Source organism: Lactuca virosa, chromosome 9, assembly GCF_052849685.1.
Source record: "Lactuca virosa cultivar CGN04683 chromosome 9, Lactuca_virosa_CGN04683_v6, whole genome shotgun sequence".
Lineage (NCBI taxonomy): Eukaryota > Viridiplantae > Streptophyta > Magnoliopsida > Asterales > Asteraceae > Lactuca > Lactuca virosa.
In genome coordinates, this window is record NC_136434.1 from 101,723,073 (window position 1) to 101,745,708 (window position 22,636).

Consider the following 22,636-nt stretch of genomic DNA (forward strand, 5'->3'; position numbering starts at 1 on the left):
TGTAATAACTAATTACCCCATTAAGAACATTATGCGAAAACCAGAGATGTCAGGTGGGATGGAAAAGTGGTATGTGAAGCTAAACACATATGACATCAAATATGAACCAAGAACAACAATAAATTCACAAGTACTAGCAGAATTTGTTGCTGATTTTAGTGATGATCTACAACCTGAAGCGGAATTGGAAAGCAAGGAACTCTAAAAAGAGGAAAGCATGGGAAGATGGACACTCTTCAACAATGGATTCTTAAATTTTAGAGGAACAAGACTTGGGGTCATACTAAAATCACCACAGGAGGACATCATACCCCAGGCAGTTAGCTGCAAATTCGATAAAGCATTGATCATGGGATTACAGCTGGCTAAGGATCTTGAAATCAAGGATCTTCAAGTATTCGTTGACTCCTTATATATAACTAATAATTTTAATGGATCCTATGCAGCGAAAGGCGAAGGACTAGTACTATACCTCCAAATCTTCAAAATGCTGGCCTCCAAATTCGAAACTTTCAGCCTAAGCCAAGTTCCCAGGGAAGAAAATGTCGAGGCAGACGCACTAGCCAACCTAGGATCTTCCCTTAGGATCCGAACATAAATCAGGATCCCTATAACCTATATATTAATCCCATCAATAGAAGATCCCACGAACAAAAATGATAATCCTAATGACCTTGACCAAACAACTAACATAGTAATAATTGAGAATCCCGACGTTCAACCACATCCTCAAGATCCTAATCGTCAGGATCCTAACATCCAGGATCCTCCTCAAAACCCGAGATCCTAGATCCAACCCATTGTTGAATATCTCTAGAATGACACGGTCCCAAGTGAAGATAAAAGTGACAGGGCCTTCAAGATGAGGATATCTCGTTTCGTGATGATCCAAGGAAGACAATACAGAAAATCCACGGAGGGCCTATACCTTAGATGCTTGGAAGATCACGAAGCTACATAAGTATTAAAATATATACACAAAGGAGATCGTGGCAACCAACTTGGTGGTAGATCCTTATGCTCCAAAGTGTAAAGAACAGGGTACTACTGCCAACGATGAAAATAGATGCCTTTTTATACGCATAAAAATGTGATTCTTGCCAAAGACATAGCAACATCCTACCTCAACCAGCAGAACCGTTGCATCCTATCATTTCCCCTTGGCCATTCATGAAATGGGGAATGAATATAGTTGGCAAATTACCAAAGGCTCACAGGGGAAAGGTGTTCATGTTAGTGATGACAGACTACTTCTCGAAATTGATAGAGGTTGAATCCTTTGTTCAAGTACGACACAAAGAAGTAGTCTCGTTTATCAAACGAAATATCCTGACCAGGTTCAGGATCCCTGTTGAGATCATATGTGATAATGGATCTCGGTTCATAAGCAAAAGGACTAGATACTTTTGCACGAGTTAGTCGATTAAAATGATAATGACCACTCCTGTTCACCCTCAGGCTAACGGTCAAGCTGAATCCAACAATAAGATCATAGTTAAAAATCTAAAGAAGAGATTAGATGAGAAGAAAGGGAGATGGGCAGGGGCACTTCCTCTCGTCCTATGGACAGATAGAACCACTTCAAAGATATCCACTGAACAAACTCCATACTCCTTGGTGTTTGGAACAAAAGTCGTGATCCCTACTGAAGTAGTAGTTTCAACGACAAGATATCAATTGCAGGATCAAGAGAACAACGATAGGATGCTATCCCAGGATCTTAACACTATCGATGAACTCAGGGATCTTGCCATGATCCGTATTGCTGCTCATCAATAGAGGATCACTAAAGCAGATAACAAGAATATCAAATTCAGAAGGTTCCAGGTAGGTGACTTGATACTTAGGAAAACGTTCCAAAATACCAAGGATCCTAATGCATGCAAGTTGGCACCTAAATGGGAAGGACCATATTTCATTTTAGAAAGTAGGAAAGGGGGATATTGGCTAGCCACCCTTGAAGGGAACATCTTTCCAAGATCCCGGAGTCCATCTAAAAGCATACTTCTTATAAGTTGTAATGATCATTTTCAAACGAACTCAAGGTACGCCTTCTCTATCCTCTACTTTTATTTAACTCTTTTTATCCTTCTAGAAACCATTACTAACTTAAGCATCGGAGGGGTGCTAGCCAAGCTAACGCCTACCCTAAGCTAACATTTTCTATGTGCAGGCACACAAGGATTTCGATATACAAAGATTCTGATACACGAGGATCCTAATGTTCGAGGATCCCAACATTCAGGGATCCTAATAGATACATAGTTCTACAATCTTAACGATTACTGTATGTAAAGTATCCTAGTAACTACAAATAGAGACTAATCATCCCTCCTGAGATTAAGGGTACTTAATCCACTCTAAGGTTTAAAGAGTTAATTACCTCTTTCATATGAGTTAAGGTGTCTACACCTCGCTTGGACGCACAAAATCTTACTATGGGATGTGAATAAGGGGATCATTCCACGCTTCAATGACTTGGCAACCCTCTTATTTCTGAACATATGTCAAGATACTAACGTTTAAACATAAGGTTAATAAAACTGACGCGTTATATCAAGATTGGGATCTTCCTTAGTAATTTCCTAAGGTTTATAACACTGATGTGTTATCTCAATATTGGGATCTACCCCAGTAATTTCCTAAGGTTTATAAACACTGATGTGTTATCTCAAGATTCGGATTTCCCCAAATAAATTGCTAAAATCTATAACACTGATGTGTTGTCTTAAGTTAGGATTTTCCTCAGTGGTTTACTAAGATACATAAACATTATCATGTTTTCATAAGATGGGATTTTCCCCAAGAAATGTTTGAGGCTTGATTACAAATGGGGATCCTTCCCATTTATTCTCTGAATCGGGATTATTCCCTGTTGATTACTAAGGAGAGGAGATCCTTCCCAAGGTCACTAAGTTATGGCCAATCAAGAACCCTCCCTGATGAACTCCTAAAGAAAGGGTCTTTCCATATGAAAACCTTAATGTCACATGGAATTTAAAGACTTCTCCTAATATAAAAGGTCACAAATCCCAAAGTTAACCAGGTTCTATCTATCCTTATTGAACTATTTCGATTATAACTGAAGATTTATCTCTAAGGATCCTAAATGACCTAAGATCCTAAAATAATAGACTAACTAATGCAGGATATCAAGGTTTTGAGATATATTGTAGGATCCTAGCCATCTGAAAAAATCCTTTCACTACAACCACGCAAATCTATCATACAAACAGAAATATTAAAACATCCATGGCATGAAATTAATACGGGTTGCCCACCCACCCCACAAAAAGAGAAACATTGTCTTACAAGCCAAAAATATTAATTTTTTTTAACTGGATAAAAATTAAACTGCAGAATGATCACCACCACCTAGAGCCACCTCTGTCTTCTCTTCTCCTTCCTTTTGCTACAATGCAGGATCCTGATTCGCACCAGCAGGCTCTCCAGTCAATTTTTTCAGGGCCTCACGCCATCCTGCTACATTCCAGGATCCCACATTTTCAAGATCCTCCGCAAGCTTAATTTTTGCCTCCCAGACAGCAGCAACAACACTCATCCTCACTTTAGCAATCACGTCATCCATTTCAGCCACATGCTCCTTTTCATTCTCAGCTTTCTCTCTGGACAGCTTCTCCAATCTATACAGGAGCTCCTTGTTGACTCCCTCCTGCTCCCTCAAAGCATGCTCTGTTTGAGCAAGCTTGCCCTTGAGATCCTTATTGGAGCGAGAGACATGATCAACAACCTAAGAGGAACAACGATAAATAGATAATAAAACTGAATGGAAAAGAACACATGAATGCTCACAGATTGGGATAAGGAGATCAACTTCTTTAATGCCTCCTTTGTTCCAAGATTCTCAAGATCCCAAGAATCAGATGGTTTCCTCTTGTGAGATGATGAGGTCGTCACAGTGAGGTCGAGCTGAGTCTTCATAGGAGTAAGAGAAGGAAGGATCTTTTCCTTTTTCACCATGAGCAAACTGTTGTACATGTCGTCTTCATGCTCAGACAAGATGAATCGAGCACTAGAGCGAGTGGTTTTGGATCCTACACATTAAGAAGGATCCCCATAAATTCAGGATCCCGATGATAAAATAGATAAAAACACTGAGAAGGATCTTTACCAGTGGCCATTGAAGTTGTGGTAGATGAACCTACGTGAAGATTGGGACACTCAAACTTGAATGATCTAACATCTGTAGGTAAAGCGAGAAAACTAGAAATCTTGTCCTTGGTATCCTCAACGACAGTAAAAGCTTCTCCAAACTTGAAACCTGCATCGAAATAAACAAAATAAGAAGATTGAATCCTTAGATCCTCAAGATTAATAAATAGATCCTACCCTTTTCAAACCAAGCTTTGGGAAAAGATCCCCGCCATCAATAGAATCACGCCTCACGAAAAAGTATTTTTCCTTCCAGGCTCCATCATTATGTTTTGTTTTCAGAATGAGAGGAGGTTTGTGTTGGATTAGGTGTCTAAGCCGATAACTATAATTGGTATGTACTTGACCCGAGAGTAGCATGGTCCATTTAGGTTGCCTTCACCAGAACAATTTGACAGGAAGAATATTTGAGAAAGAGGTTATTGGTGATTTATAAATATATTATAAGTATAATATATTAATTGTGAAATCACATTATTTAATTAGTATCGATCAAAAATTAATTTGGAATTAATTTAGTGATCAAAAAAGACTAATTAAATTAACGGAGACTGATTATGTAAATCAGTGATATATGTACTGTTTGGGTTATTGATCCATGATGGGCTAAGTTTATGTAAGTATCCATGAAGAGTTAGCCCACATGAGATATGGATCATAACCTAAGTGTATGGATTAGGGTTTACCCATGACTCTTGGAATCCTACACTATATATGTGTTATCCCTTAGCCTAAAATCGGCCCCTAAGTCTTCTAGGAAGAGCTATAACCGATTTTATTGTGCTCCATATTCTCTCTCAAAGTCCTCCTTTGTTCATGGTGTTTGTGAACCATTTGAGGCATCACACTTGAGGTGCTAATCTCTTGGAAGGCCAAAACTACATGCTACAATAAAGAGGTATTCTTCTAACTTGATTTTATGATTTACATGCCAAAATTGTATGCTAGTTGTAGGCTTCATGCTTTGGAAATTTTATTGCATGTATAACTAGAGAAAACTTAGATCCAAAGCTATTAGGGTTGTATGTGCACCATAGAAGTATTATAGTATACAAAACCCAATAGTGGTATCAGAGCCATGGGTAGTTTTCTGTTATATAGTTGCATTGTTCATTGTTCAAAGTTGAAGCAAACTGAAAAAGGCCTTCTTCCAGGCTGAACTCGCCGAGTCCATTGATGAACTCGACGAGTCCAAAGCCTAGCTCGACGAGTTGCACTGGCAGATGGCAGATTTTCGGGTTTTTTTGGCCTATATTGGATTAGGATCACTACCACAAACTGTTTTGCGTCATAAAATCTGTTTTTTTCTGATATGGTAGTGATTATACTCATCCAATCAAAAGATAATTGTCAAAGTTTTAAGATAATTGTTGGTTTATATGATAAACAACGTTACTTGTAAATTGTTGATTTGATATTATCTTACTATATGAGTTTAGTTAGATCAATCATGAATTATATGATAATTTTATTTGTTGAAATTGATCTAAATATTTTTAATGAGTTCCATAACTTGTCCTCAAGTTATGGAACATGAAAAGTCTCATCCATTAAAATAACATTAAACTCATAAGTTATGGAAATGAAGAGTTTTGAAGAGTTTCAAAACTTGCCCTCAAGTTTTGGAATTTGAAAAGTTTAATTAAAAAGTTTTAATTTGAAATATTGAATTCTAAAACATCTAGTAATTGAAAGGTTTCAAAAGATTCAACTCTTGGGTTCATAACTTAAAAATTAATTAAATAGTTTTAATTTTGAATTTTTTAATAACCTAGATGCTTTGAATAGTTCAATTACACTTTATAGACTTTATTAAATCGATTAAAGTGTTTAATTAAAAGAGTATTAATAAATCCATAATTATATGGTTTGAGTTTAATTAAATTAAAAGTCTAGTTTAATTAAAAGATTAAACCACTTAGTATTTTAAATGTTCAAAATACACCCTTAAACTATATAAAATTAAAAGTTTAATATATTATATATGTATAAGTAAAAGGTCAGTCTTACCGTTAGTAGGCCTCATTCACGAAACCGGTCTATAAGGGGGGGGGGGGGGTATAAGGTTACTGCATATAAAATGGTGGTTTAATGGGTGTCCACTCTCACTCACCGCTTCCTTGACTGGTGGAGGGTCGTTAGCTGAACGGGTAGGATAAGACATTAATTATCATTAAAAGTATAATGGAATACCAAGTAACTAAATGCTTTTATAAATTCCCAATTTTAGTTACTTAGGAAAAATGTGAATTTGATGCTAACCCATGAAATTGCACATTGCAACTTATTAGTCGTTAGTAGAGCGTGTGTGGTTAACCGGCACACTAATATGGGACTAATGAAGGATGACAATGGGTAGCTCGTAGTTTGTCATAGATCAATGGAGCGTGTGTGGTTAACCGGCACATTGATTAGGTGATAAATGACTTCGAGAGTACCAAGCTAATTTGCATGGTTATTCACACCTTGTTTGTGATCCTCGGCATCCCAATCACAAACTTGAAGGGCATAATCGAGATTAAACATGCCATTGAAAAAGTTCAATGAATCTCAAAGAATCTAGGAATTTCAATTTATTTAAAACTTAATACTCCTTTTCGTTTTTCATGGTGGAAATTGGTAAATCGTCATTTACCTACCTTCAAATATTTTACAATTGGATTACGGCATCCCTCTTCTGAATTGTAGAATATTTCGTTGGGTCCTAGCCTTAATATTTCATGTTGGGTGTTATATTAAGGACTTAAATCAACTTAACTTGATTTTCTCCCTTGTAGATGTCTAGTTCTGACAACTATGGTCTACCTTATCCTTTTGGAAAAAGCTTTCTTTATAAAGATGACATTCCACAAGACAATCAAGGTGAAAGATTAATCCCTTCTTCGTGTTGTAGTGGAACTTCACTTCCTCCACCTCCTCCAATAGTTCTCCCTGACCCACAAGTTCAAAGACTTGAAAAGTTCAAGGTCACTCAAGCCCTATTGGCTAGCAAACACCAAGATGGAAGGTTTGTGCGTGCACATATCTTGGAGATGAAGTTACACATTGACAGGCTGGGGATGTTGGGTATCGTTGTTTCAAGGAAGTTGACTGTTGACTTGGTTCTTCAATCACTTCCTAAGTTATATAGTGAGATCGTTAGAGATTACTATATGATAGACCTTGACGTGACCCTTATTGATCTTACTTATTTGCTAATTGATGCTGAATCAGAAATGATTTGGCGCACTGGTAAAGCAAATTTGATTTGAAGATCTACTTCCCAAACTTCCATGGACATTGACAATGGAAACATTGGAAGTCCAGAAAAGCCTTCTCTTCCCAATCGAAAGGGATCGACCATGGTCAAGTCAATTGACCAAATGGTAAAGAGAAAGGCAAAGTCTGTGATTATCCTGTGTACCATTCCAAAAGAGTCCGTTTGTTTCTATTGCCATGAGAAGGGGCATTGGTTGCAAAGCTACCTCATTTACCTGAAGGATCACAAGGATGGTAAAGTCAAAGTGGTTGACTCTGCTTCAGGTAATTCCACTATCTAACTCTATTAAGTTCCTATTTGAAGATTCTTAATACATGATGTGATGAGATCACATTTTGATGTTTTGTAGGATCGAATAAAAGAAAGGAAGCTTAAAGGAATAGCATGCTGAGTCTGATCGCGAAGAGATGGATTTCGATCGCATGATCCGATGATCAGAATTGTGTGCTGTTACTTAGGAGTTATGATAGATTGCTTAGAAGTATATAGGAACATAGTTTTCATTTGTAATTGCATTTTAAGGACAAGATTTTCCGCAATTTTATAAATAAAGAAAAATTTTGATTTTATCTTATATTTCCTTACAATGACATTTGTGAAAATTGATGTTTGTATGTATCTATTTTTAGAAATATTGAAAATGGATTTGATTCTTTCGTTTGTGGTAGTGCCATAATTTACCAAATAAGGAAATATTCTCATCACCCAAGTTTCAATTTGATAGAAACTTGGAATCATGCGACTTGTATTGTGTGATGAATGAGAACCTTCGTCTTTGGGAAATTAGGACTAATTCCTTGTTCACATGTATATGTGAGTTAAGTGAAGGACTAGGGGATCGGGTACACTTGGTTGTGCGCTGGTCAGGTCCACCACAAAGAACGATAAGACTATTCGTCATGATTTACTAAAAGCTTAGTAAATATGGTTATGCTTACAAGTTTAAGTGTAATTCTGAGTCATTGAAAAGGTTTCAATGTATAGCAGAACGGATAAGAAGAATCAATTAGACAGAAAGATAAAAGTTTCTCCAATTTGAAAGGAAAGGAGAGTACTTTAGTACCGTGTTTTATGATCATCCTTATGATTATGGAACCATGTCACAATTGATCCTCTAAGAACACCTTAGTGTACTGGTATGGCTAAGAAGAGGAATCGTGAATTGTTGAAATGGTTAAATCAATAAGGCGAGTCATACTTCGTTCCAAAATCGAGTCTTAGAGTTATGAGTGACATATTTCAAGTAGGTTTATAACACATCATAAAATGTGGAGTAGAAAATTTTTCTTGCTCTTGCACATTTAAGATTGGTAGTTGTGATGTCTTAGATAAGACAAAGACCAACTGAGACCAATTGAGTGAAACGTTAATCTTGATAAGAAACCGCACTAACTCTTGAATATTTGTTTGTCAAGGAAAGTTTCATGACAGAAAATCTTATATGTCAAGAGGTCAGTGGGAGTCTTAAAAGATCTTGAAAAGTTCAAGAACTAATCAAGAGTAAACCTATTGTTAATCACTAGCACATAACTTGAGGTTTGTAACCTATCGTGTTGACATATTCTTATTTTTGTGCCCATTCCAGTTGGTTGACTATGCATGTGAGTTCTGTAAGTACTCAATTGTTTGCATAACAACTTGGAAGAAATGGTAGGCCCTTGTGCTGTCAAGTGGCAAGAAATTAAGATTGAACAAGTTCAGTCCATATGAGTTTGGATTTGTCACTAACCTTATCTTATGATTATAGTTATGACAAATTCACATGGATAGAAACACATACACCATAAAATCTAAGTGTCATATGGTTTCTCTCCAATTCATGAAAATGATTATGAGGAAACGCTTTCACTAAGTAGATTTTAAGGAGATAGCAGTTGTGATATTTGCATTCTCAAATTCGATTATGATTACAGCATCCCTCTTCATAGTTCGAATTGTGAGAAATGGCAAAAGGTCTAAACATTTGAGACTTATTGCTGTAAGTTCTAAAATTGTTTAGAAACACATGTGAGCTATATAAGGAAAGGTGTATGAGTTTGAGAAGCCTAGATAAAGTCTTATCGAAGCGTCTTGTATCATAAATCTGAACTTTGGTAAGAAACTCAACAAGTATTGATTTCTAGAAGTCCAGCTTATTTCTGGGTACATGTCAAAGCTAGTGGGAGCATAAGTGTTATGCTAGTAAGATAATAATTATTATGCTAGTGGGAGCATAATTATTATGGTAAGTGTTGCGAGTTAGCAATGTTAATTATAGAAAACAAAGGTTTCAATTCGCAAAGTTGCAGGGTTTGAAAAGTTGTTTTGCTATAATTAAGGGAGAGAAACTTATACTTCATTTCAATTCTAAAAGTTTAGATTGAGATTTTAATCAAATTTAGTCAAGGACATATATGAATGTTATGTTGAAAAGATTCGACATAAGGAAATTCTATATATGGAAATGTTATAGCAAGGGACTGGTAAAGTATCACGTCTTTATGTAAAACATTATGTATCGTATCCCATATGCTTCGGGTATAGGATCGATTGCATATGCTATAATATTTATGTGTTCTGAATTTTCCAAATGCCTAGGGCATTAAGAGGGAAAATGGACCAAAACTGTATATGACTAAAGTTGTTAAACAATTGCTAAGAACAATCCAAGGTTCGCCAAGGATTGGTTGCTTAAGGACAGTTGGAAGTATAGTAATGAATGGGCCATATTGATATGATTTTGAATAGATATGATTCTATTAACTATTAAGAATGGATAGTCATTTGGAAATTATGGAAAAGTTTCCATAATGGGAGTTTGATATCAAGAATCTATGAGTAAGTTAGAAACTTTTATGCAAGAAGGATGTTCAAAGGAATATGCTTTGAATATGAGAATTCGTATCTATGGAATTTTTTTGTAACAATCTCCAATGGAAAGTTTTGTAATTGGCAAAGTCTCTGTGATTTGTGTACATAGTCATTACAAAAGGATCACTTCAAATAAGCTTAGAATCCAACAAATTACAGTAAGTGGCAAGGACTTGGTATTCTTACACTTACGATAAGGATTTGGAATCGTGAAATGAGTGTCATTGGAAATGTTTACAATTGATCTATTTCACAAAGTAAGGACCATAGGAAAACATAGTGTGCATGCTTGGAGCATGGGATACTATTGTTTTAATTCAAGTATTAAGTTGATCAGTCGAAACATTATACAATGAATAATGTGTAATCGATATGGTGATTAAATAAAAGGTGTTTTATTTATATTCAAAAGTTTTGAGACCATATTGGATTCGATTATTCTTGTGTTTCACTTCGCATGTTTTGACTTCCCGAATAATAAGATTATTCAAACCATCCACAGTCGATCATACTTTGGAAGTAGGTATTGAGGCAAGACTGTCATGAATCCGTCTGTAGATTGTCTAAAGTGTTAGACATAGCACAAGTTTGCTGCAGTATTCATGAGTACTCCTGTAATAAGATTTGAGTATGGGATTAAACCCACGCCCATGTGAATCACTTCATGGATTTTATCACGAGTGATTGTGAGACGATAATATGTTATCTTCTTGAAACGGAGAGATATGAGTTGTAGTTTACAAGTCGGTTGCACATTGATGATATGAAAACGCACCAGTAACTTGGTGTTATAAAACATATTGTTTTGTGTGATTTGATGAGTAAATAGAGAAAGCATATGAGTCAAAGTTTATCCGTTCCTTTTACCCTAAGAGGGATAAAAGCGATATCTGTGGGCCCCTCGATGATTTAGTGATGACAACCCTAAGCGCTTGGCCCAACCTGGACTGATTTGATTTGTTCCATTAGTCGGTCGTCATAAATCGGAAATCGGGAAACAACACATGAACAGAGAGAATGATTATAATCCATATCTCAGTTCATACGATATCTAGAATGGAGGAATATATGATCCCTTATCTAATGGACGCGTCATTGACTAGGTCAGAGTTCGACAACGGCTTTTGAGAGCTACGATTGCTAGTCGGGATTTTGGAGTCGTACTTGCAATTATAGTTATTAGACTTATCCAAGTGGGAGACTGTTGGATTAGGTGTCTAAGCTCATAACTATAATTGGTATGTACTTGACCCGAGAGTAGCATGGTCCATTTGGGTTGCCTTCACCAGAACAATTTGATAGGAAGAATATTTGAGAAAAATGTTATTGGTGATTTATTGATATATTATAAGTATAATATATTAATTGTGAAATCACATTATTTAATTAGTATTGATCAAGAATTAATTTGGAATTAATTTAGTGATCAAAAGAGACTAATTAAATTAATGGGGGTTGATTATGTAAATCAGTGATATATATATATATATATATATATATATATATATATATATATATATATATATATATATATATATATATATATATATATATATATATATAGTGTTTGGGCTATTGATCCATGATGGGCTAAGTTTATGTAAGTATCCATGAAGAGTTAGCCCACATGAGATATGGATCATAACCTAAGTGTATGGATTAGGGTTTACCCATGACTCTTGGAATCATACACTATATATGTGTTATCCCTTAGCCTAAAATCGGCCCCTAAGTCTTCTAGGAAGAGCTATAACCGATTTTATTATGCTCCATACTCTCTCTCAAAGTCCTCCTTTGTTCATGGTGTTTGTGAACCATTTGAGGCATCACACTTGAGGTGCTAAACTCTTGGAAGGCCAAAACTACAAGCTACAATAAAGAGGTATTCTTCTAACTTGATTTTATGATTTACATGCCGAAATTGTATGCTAGTTGTAGGATTCATGCTTTGGAAATTTTATTGCATGTATAACTAGAGAAAACTTAGATCCAAAGCTATTTGGGTTGTATGTGCACCATAGGAGTGTTATAGTACACAAAACCCAACAGTTTGTTGGTCTGACCTTAAGCAGAAAAAGTGAATTTCTAAAAGTAGAAAGCTCATAAACGTAAGCCAACTCGGCAATGCCTATGTCCAATTTGTGGGAACGGTTCACTCGATCGATCCAATATAAGATCCTCTAGATATTGGGCATTGCTTGAATATACAAAAGATTGGTGGCTTGAAATAAGTCCGAAACGATGCCCGAAAAATGGTATTTAAGACCCAAAGAAAAGGGGTATTCGGGGAAGCATACCCAGGAAGGAGAAACGAAATCAGGTTGAATGGAAGCTTCGAAGGACCTGAAGATTACATCGAATGGAAAAGCCCCATTGGCTCTGAGAGACTGCATGTCTTTGTCATCGAAGGAGTAGACCTCATCATAGGCTAGGATCCCCTCATCAATGAAGTCATTTTCAGGAGGGGCAGTAATGTAAGCACGAGAACGAGTTGCCTTCTTGCCTATAATCGAAAAAGAGAAAAGTTAAATGAAAGAAGAAGGAATTAACTTTGGAGGTGACCGAAGATGATCGGAAGAGATATTGAAGAGGGTAAAAGGAATCGACATGTTTACCCTATTTAACCTAGTGACAGAGGAGAAAGGGTATGATTTGACTGAATGATGATAAGTATTGAACGGGTAGGTCTTATCCGATTAGGATTTAAAATTCAAATCTCTTATCCCTTCTAATTCATTATTTCTTAAATTATACCTCTAAACATCCAAAAACTAACATTAATATTTCATAGGAATAATTTTTGGGCAATTGTTAGGGCCAGGATACCAAAATCATATTCAAAATCCTTAATATTGTTGAAACATTAGGATCCTTAAAATATATCCCAGGATCCTGATTATTATTACTAATATTTTCTAACACATATAACAGTTATATTTTTATCTCTCTTTTTCTCACATGTGCAGAACTATTCAACGTGAGACTCATTCTCAACGGATAGTCATCTCGACCATGCAAAAGACTTGGAATACCAAGTCAAACAACGTCCATATGCTGATTCTAGAGGATCCCAAAATTATCAGAGTTCTTGTTGATTAGTTTAGACTATAAATAACACATGTAACTCACATAATACACACACGATTAGCTCTACCATTACACTTGTACTCATATTATCTTCATCATCTTTGTAATCTCAGAGTAAAATCAATAAAACATATCAAGGCAGGTGATCATTATCACCTCCCAAGGTTTTATGCCGGAGATCCTATAATGGATCAAGGGCTTTTCTTGTAACTCACTTGTCTTACTTTGATCTTTACTCTACACTTACATTGCACTAACACCACAACCTCTCATACACATTGGTTGATATTCACTTAGTCGATTTTTGACCAAAACAATATATATATATATATATATATATATATATATATATATATATATATATATATATATATCAGCTTTAAAATTTATAAAATCCTAACCTATCAAAGATAACCTAATACACATTACAGGTAATGCACCTGATTGTGTAACAATATAGTTTTGGTAAGGCCAGATGTTAATCACATCGATAATGAGAAATCAATTTAGATAAATTCAAATGCTAATTAAGCTATAAACAGTAAAGTAAAAGAGTGGATTTGATTTAATTCAACTAAACTAAGAAAACTAGAGAATTGAATTAAAGTTAAATAGATGAAGATGGTTTCATATGGATTTCGATTTCGGCTTCAGATATGATGGATTCCAATTAAGTGCAATGAATATCAATTATTATTTATCGATTTATAATGCATTAGTTATCTTGGTCTGATTAACTAAATTGTATAGTTATAAAGACAATTAATACAATGGTCATGCAATTAACCATATAAACAATTATAATTAAATTCATATTATGAGAGATTTGATCTAGAAATTAACTTCAATGGTCATGAAAGTCAATTATTAGATTAACTTTTCACAAACGCTTTCTTATACATTTAAGATTATGATTTTATCATCTAACCCTAGGTTTTGGTCAAAACACTAGTCTTAACAATTTATTGTTCATAAACTATCAAGATTCAAGCTAATACAATCAGATTAGTTGTCTAAATCGTAAATAACTCAAGAATATATAATAAAAAACTTTAACAAATAAAGATTTTGATCATACAAACGTAATATATTCAACAAAACTAATATTCGAACAATACAATCACGCAAAATCATTAGTTAGATCAAATCTAGTGAAAACATTAGGGTTTTACCACATAATCGATAAACTAAAATAGAAAAAAAAAACTATAAGAATAGATTTACTAAACACGATCATTGAGCAAACCAATTCGTCGTTATAACGCTTTAGCTTCGATTCTTCAAAACTTATCTCTAAACCGCTTTCCCGCCTTCGATATCGACCTAAAAGTGTGTTTGGATGTTAAGAATACTTTTTAACATCTTGGGAGAAGTTCCCAAAGATTGCACACCGAATTAGGGGCGAGAAATCGTCAATTTCTAGCTTCTTCATAATCTTAGTATATTTTCACCATTCGCAAAAATGAAATTATAAAAGGCACAACTACTATAAAGTAAAAACTATTGCATCTTCTTTCTTATAAGTTATCATTTTACTTTATGAACTCTAAAAATAAAAAGTTAGATAAAATAAAAAAAAAAGTATTGAACTAGTACCTTTTAGGATGAGAAATCAGTTATAAAGTCCTTATAATTTGATTTCATATTCAATTAAAGTCATCCACTTTCAAAATTTACATTTTTTGGCCAGATTTTCAATTTTATTACAAATTTGGTCAAAATTTACATTTTTGGTCCAGATTTCAAAATTTTGTTACAAATTCATCCTACATTTAGTATTTTTCACAATTTGTTTTTCAAAATTTAGTTTTAAATATGGGTTTTTTGCTTTTTAAAATCATATTTATACAAAAAATACATATTTTCACATAAAAACCTTCTTTTATCTATATAAAAAACTTTTTTGATAAAAAAAAGGTTTTTATATGTGAAAAATATGTTACAATTATATATATATATATATATATATATATATATATATATATATATATATATATATATATATATATATATATAAAAGCAAGAAACAATTGTCATACACTGTTTTATTATCATCATTATATTTAATGTTATTTTAGTCAAAACTTATAAAAATCATATCAATTTCCTATGAAGTTTGTTTTCGACGTTAGTTATATTCAAACGTTCGTCTTGACGAAAACTACAACTTTCATGTTGATCATTTTATCTAAAAATCATTATATTTTCACTTCCATTTTTATAAATGAAGGTTTATATTTATTAACATTTATAAGTGAAAATCGGCATTACAATTTATTGGTTTCTATTAAAAAAAATAGAAAACCTTGATTGAACAATAAGAAAAAAACGTTGAAGTTAGTTATGTTTTCTAGATTATGCTTAAAAACTAGAAAATATGAAACATATTATTATTAACGAATGAATGATCGATGATATTCAATTTATTAATTACTATATGTGTAAATTAATAAGAAAAAAAATTCAATAGATATATTACTAAACATTTTTATTAAAATAGTTTTTTTTAAGATTATAAATAATTGTATACCAAAAAAAAAATTGGATAAATATTTTTGAAAAAAATAATAATCAGGTAAGTACCATGATTTTTTAAAAATTGTTTTCGTTTGTGCACCTATATAATTCGAACATATTTTTGAAATAAAAATATTTTTTTATTATTTAACAGATTTTTCACATATAAAAACCTTTTTGAACAAAAATGTTTTTTTTTAAAAAAAGTTTTATATAGATAAAATAAAGTTATTTGTATGAATATGTTTTTTTTTATATAAATATGATTTTATAAAGCAAAAATAATATACTCAAAAGAAAAGTTTGAAAAAAATATATAAAAAACTAAATTTATGAAGAATTTATAACAAAATTTTGAAATTTGGATCAAAATTATAAATTTTGGTTAAAATATGTACTAAAATTTAAATCTTAGCCTAAAATGTGAATTTCAAAAATGGATGCTATGTTGAACTGGTAAGAAATGTCAAAATAAATATAATTACAGTTATTGGAGACTTAACCAAAGGATGGACCGAATACATAAATAATGTTAAGAATCGAACAAATAACTTTAACAAAACCATAGAAACGATTTCAATAATCTGTTTTTTAATTAAATATAAGATGGAACTTTTAAAATTTGACCAAAACAACATTCGATACCACTAACAAATTCATATTTAAAATTTGTCAATTATACGAACACTTAAGTTTTGTCAACTATACAAAGACAAAAATTAACATGGTAATTATAGCTCAAGCAATCACATGGGATAGAGAGAATGTTAGAATAATACGGAATCACATGGGAATTTGTGAAGAAATGATGGCAACTTATTATACAAGCAAACACATTCACAAAAACCTTATTATTCGGTTTCCATTATACTCCTCCCCATTCATTTTATAATAATTACCATATATATATATATATATATATATATATATATATATATATATATATATATATATATATATATATATATATATATATATATATATATATATATTGTATGGAAAACAAAAAACACTAAAAAAACCCCTAAAAATCATAAAAATGCATAAAAAAAAAATACTTAGAGATCACAAAACTTTTTTTTGAATTTTTTTATGAAAAAATCACTGCATTTAATACAAAATCGCTGAAATTTTTTTTGAAAAAAAAACCTCTTTTTTTTATAAAAAAAAAATTGATTTTTTATTTTTTTTTTCAACGATTTTATTAAAAAAGTTGCGATTTTTTCATAAAAAAATTCAAAAAAAAGTTTTGTGATCTCTAAGTATTTTTTTATGCATTTTTATGATTTTTAGGGTTATATATATATATATATATATATATATATATATATATATATATATATATATATATACCAATCGAAAGCGTCCAAATTTAAAGCGATCAACGGCAAAAGGAAATGTTGCAGACTTTTACAATGGACGCACATGCACCAGTTTATAACAAAACCTATTTTCTTTATTTTAGTTTAATTTTTTTAGGCCATTTTTTTATCGAAAAAAAACGAATATACCATTGTTCGCGAATTTTCGTCATCTTTCCATAGAGATCAATATTAATATATAAAAAATGATTTTTTTTTTTCGAAAAACACACTTCATTTTTTTGTTTGTTGAAAAGTTAAGGTCTATTTTTTGTAGAAAAAAATTAATAAATATATCAAAATTCATATTTTTTGGTACTCTTTAAACATAGATTCATATTGATGTTAAAAAAATCGAAATTTCAGTTCAAATTCATATTGTGTTCAGAACCTGTTCAGATTCACATTGTGAACTTGTTCAGATTCACATTGTGAACATGTTCAGATTCACAGTGTTAATAATAGTAAGTCAGATTCACAATTTGAATAAATCCATTTGTTGATTTTACAAAACTAATTTATGAGTAATGAAAACATTAAAGTATTATAAAACTACATGAATTATATTTCGATTCATATGTAAATTTTACTAAGTTAATTTGTAAATGATCAAAGAGTTGAAGTAGTAAGTCAAATTTACATTGTGAATGTTACAAATCGAAATATTTACAGTTTAGATTCACAATGTGAATCTAAACTGGTCGAGTTTTTTTTAATCGGTGTTGATGTTTATTAATAGAGTACAAAAAATTAATATTTTTGGTATAATTAGTTTTTTTTGAATAAAAATAAACTTAAATATTGAAAAAAATAACAAAATGAAGTGAGTTTTTTTTGAAAAAAAAGTTCGTTTTTTAAATATTGAAAAAAATGACGAAAAATCGTGAACAACGTTATGTTCGGTTTTTTTTTTTCGATAAAAAATGTGGCCTAAAAAAATTTAAACGAAAAAAAAGGTGAGTTTTTTGTTAATGAGGTGAATTTTTTGGTATAATCTTGTGTGTGTGCGTCTAATGTACAAATGTACATCTATTTCCCTGGCGGTTGATCATTATGATTTCCGACGCTCATGATTGGTTCATTGGTTCGTTGTTAATTATGGTTCTCTATTGAACCTCACCATATATATATATATATATATATATATATATATATATATATATATATATATATATATATATATATATATATATGGCTAGGTTATAATGTGGATGGACAACTATTGTGCGGACGTGTGGACAGTGCTATTTTATAAGAATTACTAAGAGAATAGGTTGTTTAGTAATGTGAATGCGTTCGACCTCACACAACTATTGTCATTTTCATGCATTCACTCTAATTCTTATTCATTTTTGTTCTCATGCATCGTTTTTCAATCATGTTCATTCTTACAAAATACGATTCAATAAACATTCCGACAACATTTTGACAGAATGAGAATAATAAAAAAGTCGATAATAACCTTATAGACAGTTTAATTAGTGAGAATGTGTGATAATAACAATAGCTATGTAAGATTGAATGTATTCACATTATCAAACAACATATTTTCTTTGTCATTTTCACAGAATAGCATTGTTTACACGTCCGCACAATAGATGTCAATCCACATTTGAACCTAGCTCTCTCTCTCTCTCTCTCTCTCTCTCTCTATATATATATATATATATATATATATATATATATATATATATATATATATATATATATATATATATATATATATATATATATATCCCCTAATCTAATAAATAAAACGATTTTCGCCACGTGGTAGTTGTTCAACCCACCTCGAGCTTCTTTTCCCGCTCAAAGTTTCTAACTGAAATTCCTAAATTGCCCCTTTCATTCGGTACATTTTATACTTCGGCTGCTAACTCGGCGCATGAAATCAGAAATTTCAAAAAAGTTATCTTGATTTTGTTCCTAATTTTCTGCAATTGAAATTTCAAATGCTGATAGCAAGAAATCAACAAGCATCGATAAATCAACACGATAATAGCAAGAAATCAGGATTCAATCTCCAAATTTGAATCGGTCTTTTGCTGGCTTTGTATATACCTCAAACGCACATGCATGTCCAATAAAGCTAAGCATCTCCTTCACCTTCGTCTCTCTCATTTCAGTTAAGATTCACTTATATGTCTCTCATCTTAGATTCTTAGTATGCGTCCGGTCACCATCTGATTGTTGATACTTCTTTTCCCAGACGCACTGTCCATCGTTTTCATATTTTCTCTCTCGGCAACTCAATCTGGACATTGTGTGTCCCTCATCGTCTGTAATACGGAGGTAAGAACCTATTTTTTGAACCCTAATCTTCGATTTGGTTCTACAATAAATGTCTAAGATTTTAGGACTCATTATGAGTGTTTGAAAAATAATACAAGATTTGAAGGAGAACTACCTTACTGCAGAGATGACAAGTTATTTGTTTAGAAATCCATTTGAAATATCTTAAATATTATGAAAACTTAGGCTTCTCATTTAATTAATTTAACAATTTTATAACCTGTCAGTGTATTTGGATTGTGGTTTGATTCGTGTTTTCAAATCTGTACTTTTCAATTTCGTTTGCTGTTATGTCGCATTTTGGGTGGAGTTGATAAGTCTCACTTTTTTTTGGCATTTGAAACATGGATCGTTGCTGAACAAAACAACGAGGGACACGATTTATGTCATCATTTTGATCAATAGGTTAATAAGGTGTCATTTAACTGTCTCCCATAACAGGTACAATCTTCTCCATGTATCACCCCATATCTCAACATCATACCATTGTTTCGCCCCATATCCCAACATGTGCGTGCTTGGTTTTTTGTTGTTGCAGAAATTGAAACAATGATATCTACTTGCTTTCTTTTGGTCAATTTTTAAAGGTATGCTTCTTTGATATGTTTTATTCACCCGACGTTGATTTATGTTGACCTAACTAGGGTTTGGAATTTGTAAAATAAGTTAGTTGATATCAAAATGTTGGAAGTTGATATGTTCTTTTGATTCTTTTATTTTTCGGGGAGGGGTTTAGGGTTTAACTTCATATGCAAACAATCCAACTCCTTTTTTCATGGTTCTGATTACCTGGGTAACATGAGGAATTTCCTTGATTGACAACTTAGATTTATAAGTTGATTTGATGTATCTAACACTATGGTTCTTTGATCTTGAACAAGAAAAGCAAAAAGAAAGGTTACTTGACCGTAATTCACGAGATGAAATCCAGAACAACATGTAAATGACAGAATTTTAAACCATATACATTCAATGATTTTGAACCAAAAATTTTATGGCAATATAAACAAACCGGTCTCTTTGTTTTAACTCGGGCATCGTGAATGATGATGAGTATTAAACCTAATATTATCCTATAAAAAATTTATTTTACAGGTTTAATCAGTTTTATGTTTATAATTTTCAGATAACGGAGTTTGTATGAATGTACAGGTAACGCAATGTTATTATATTTGAAGTGTGATATCATCTATTTTCTTAACAGTCCTTATAATAATTTACAAGTCTCTAAACTTGAAACCTAAGGGTAGGAAATATTAAGCTTTGATGAATCCCTTTGCAATATGTTAACTCATTCCCAATTTATTTTATTTGCATTTATTTATGCTTGGTTAAATTTGATTGGTTTTATTATTCGGTTATAAAAAAAATTAGTTGTTGACTAAAGAATGAAAAGTGGAAGAAAAAAGAAAGAGAAGAAGAAATTGATTGCTAACATAAAGAATGTAATTTACTGTCTACAAATCCTATAATAATGTTTGGTTTTCATTTAGTGGTCTTATTAAACACATGATTTTAATAATATTATTTTATATTTGGTTGTACCCATATCTCCCTTAAATCTTTCAGTAAGTTCTTTAAGGGAAACCTCATTTATTTGAATTTTTCTGCATTTGGAATATGTAACAGTTTTTTCGCCATTTGTTGTTTTGTTGGTTTTCGGAAAGAAAGAAGTTTTTTACAGTATCGATCATTGCATATACAAATATGCTTCTTTGATATGTTTTATTCAGCAGGCGTTGATTTATATTGACCTAACTAGGGTTTGGAGTTTGTAAGATAAGTTAGTTGATATCGAAATGTTGGATGTTGATATGCTCTTTTGATTTTTTATTTTTCGGGGAGGGGTTTAGGGTTTAACTTCATATGCAAACAATCCAACTCCTTTTTTCATGGTTCTGATTATCTGGGTAACATGAGGAATTTCCTTGATTGACAACTTAGATTCATAAGTTGATTTGATGCATCTTACACTATGGTTCTTTGATCTTGAACATGAAAAGCAAAAAGAAAGGTTACTTGACCATACTTCACGAGATGAAATCCAGAACAACATGTAAATGATAGAATTTTAAACCATATACTTTCAATGATTTTGAACCAAGGATTTTATGGCAATATAAACAAACCGTTCTCTTTGATTTAACTCGGGCATCACGAATGATGATGAGTATTAAAACTAATATTATCCTATAAAAAATTTATTTTACAGGTTTAATCGGTTTTATGTTTATAATTTTCAGATAATGGTGTTTGTAGGAATGTACAGGTAACACAGTGTTATTATATTTGAAGTGTGATATCATCTATTTTCTTAACAATCCTTATAATAATTTACAAGTCTCTAAACTTGAAACCTAAGGGTAGGAAATATTAAACTTTGATGAATCCCTTTGCAATATGTTAACTCATTTTCCATTTATTTTATTTGCATTTATTTATGCTTGGTTAATTTGATTGGTTTTTTTATTTGGTTATAGAAAAATTAGTTGTTGACTGAAGAATGAAACGTGGAAGAAAAAAGAAAGAGAAGAAGAAATTGATTGCTAACATATAGAATGTAATTTATAGTCTATAAATCCAATAATAATGTTTGGTTTTCATTTAGTGGTCTTATTAAACACATCATTGTAAGAATATTATTTTATATTTGGTTGTAACCATATCTCCATTAAATCTTTCAGGCCTAAAAAAATTTAAACGAAAAAAAAGGTGAGTTTTTTGTTAATGAGGTGAATTTTTTGGTATAATCTTGTGTGTGTGAATTTTGACAGAATGAGAATAATAAAAAAAGTCGATAATAACCTTATAGACAGTTTAATTAGTGAGAATGTGTGATAATAACAATAGCTATGTAAGATTGAATGTATTCACATTATCAAACAACATATTTTCTTTGTCATTTTCACAGAATAGCATTGTTTACACGTCCGCACAATAGATGTCAATCCACATTTGAACCTAGCTCTCTCTCTCTCTCTCTCTCTATATATATATATATATATATATATATATATATATATATATATATATCCCCTAATCTAATAAATAAAACCATTTTCGCCACGTGGCAGGTGTTCAACCCACCTCAAGCTTC

At 32.0% G+C, this 22,636-nt stretch overlaps 1 protein-coding gene across 1 annotated transcript; it reads left to right on the forward strand.

Moving 5' to 3' along the window:
• The first annotated feature begins 1,434 nt into the window (after positions 1-1,434).
• LOC145139628 (uncharacterized) lies at positions 1,435-1,779 on the forward strand. The gene has a single exon (XM_079073383.1). The coding sequence runs from the start codon at positions 1,435-1,437 to the stop codon at positions 1,777-1,779; it is 345 nt and encodes a 114-aa protein (XP_078929509.1).
• Positions 1,780-22,636: the final 20,857 nt, after the last annotated feature.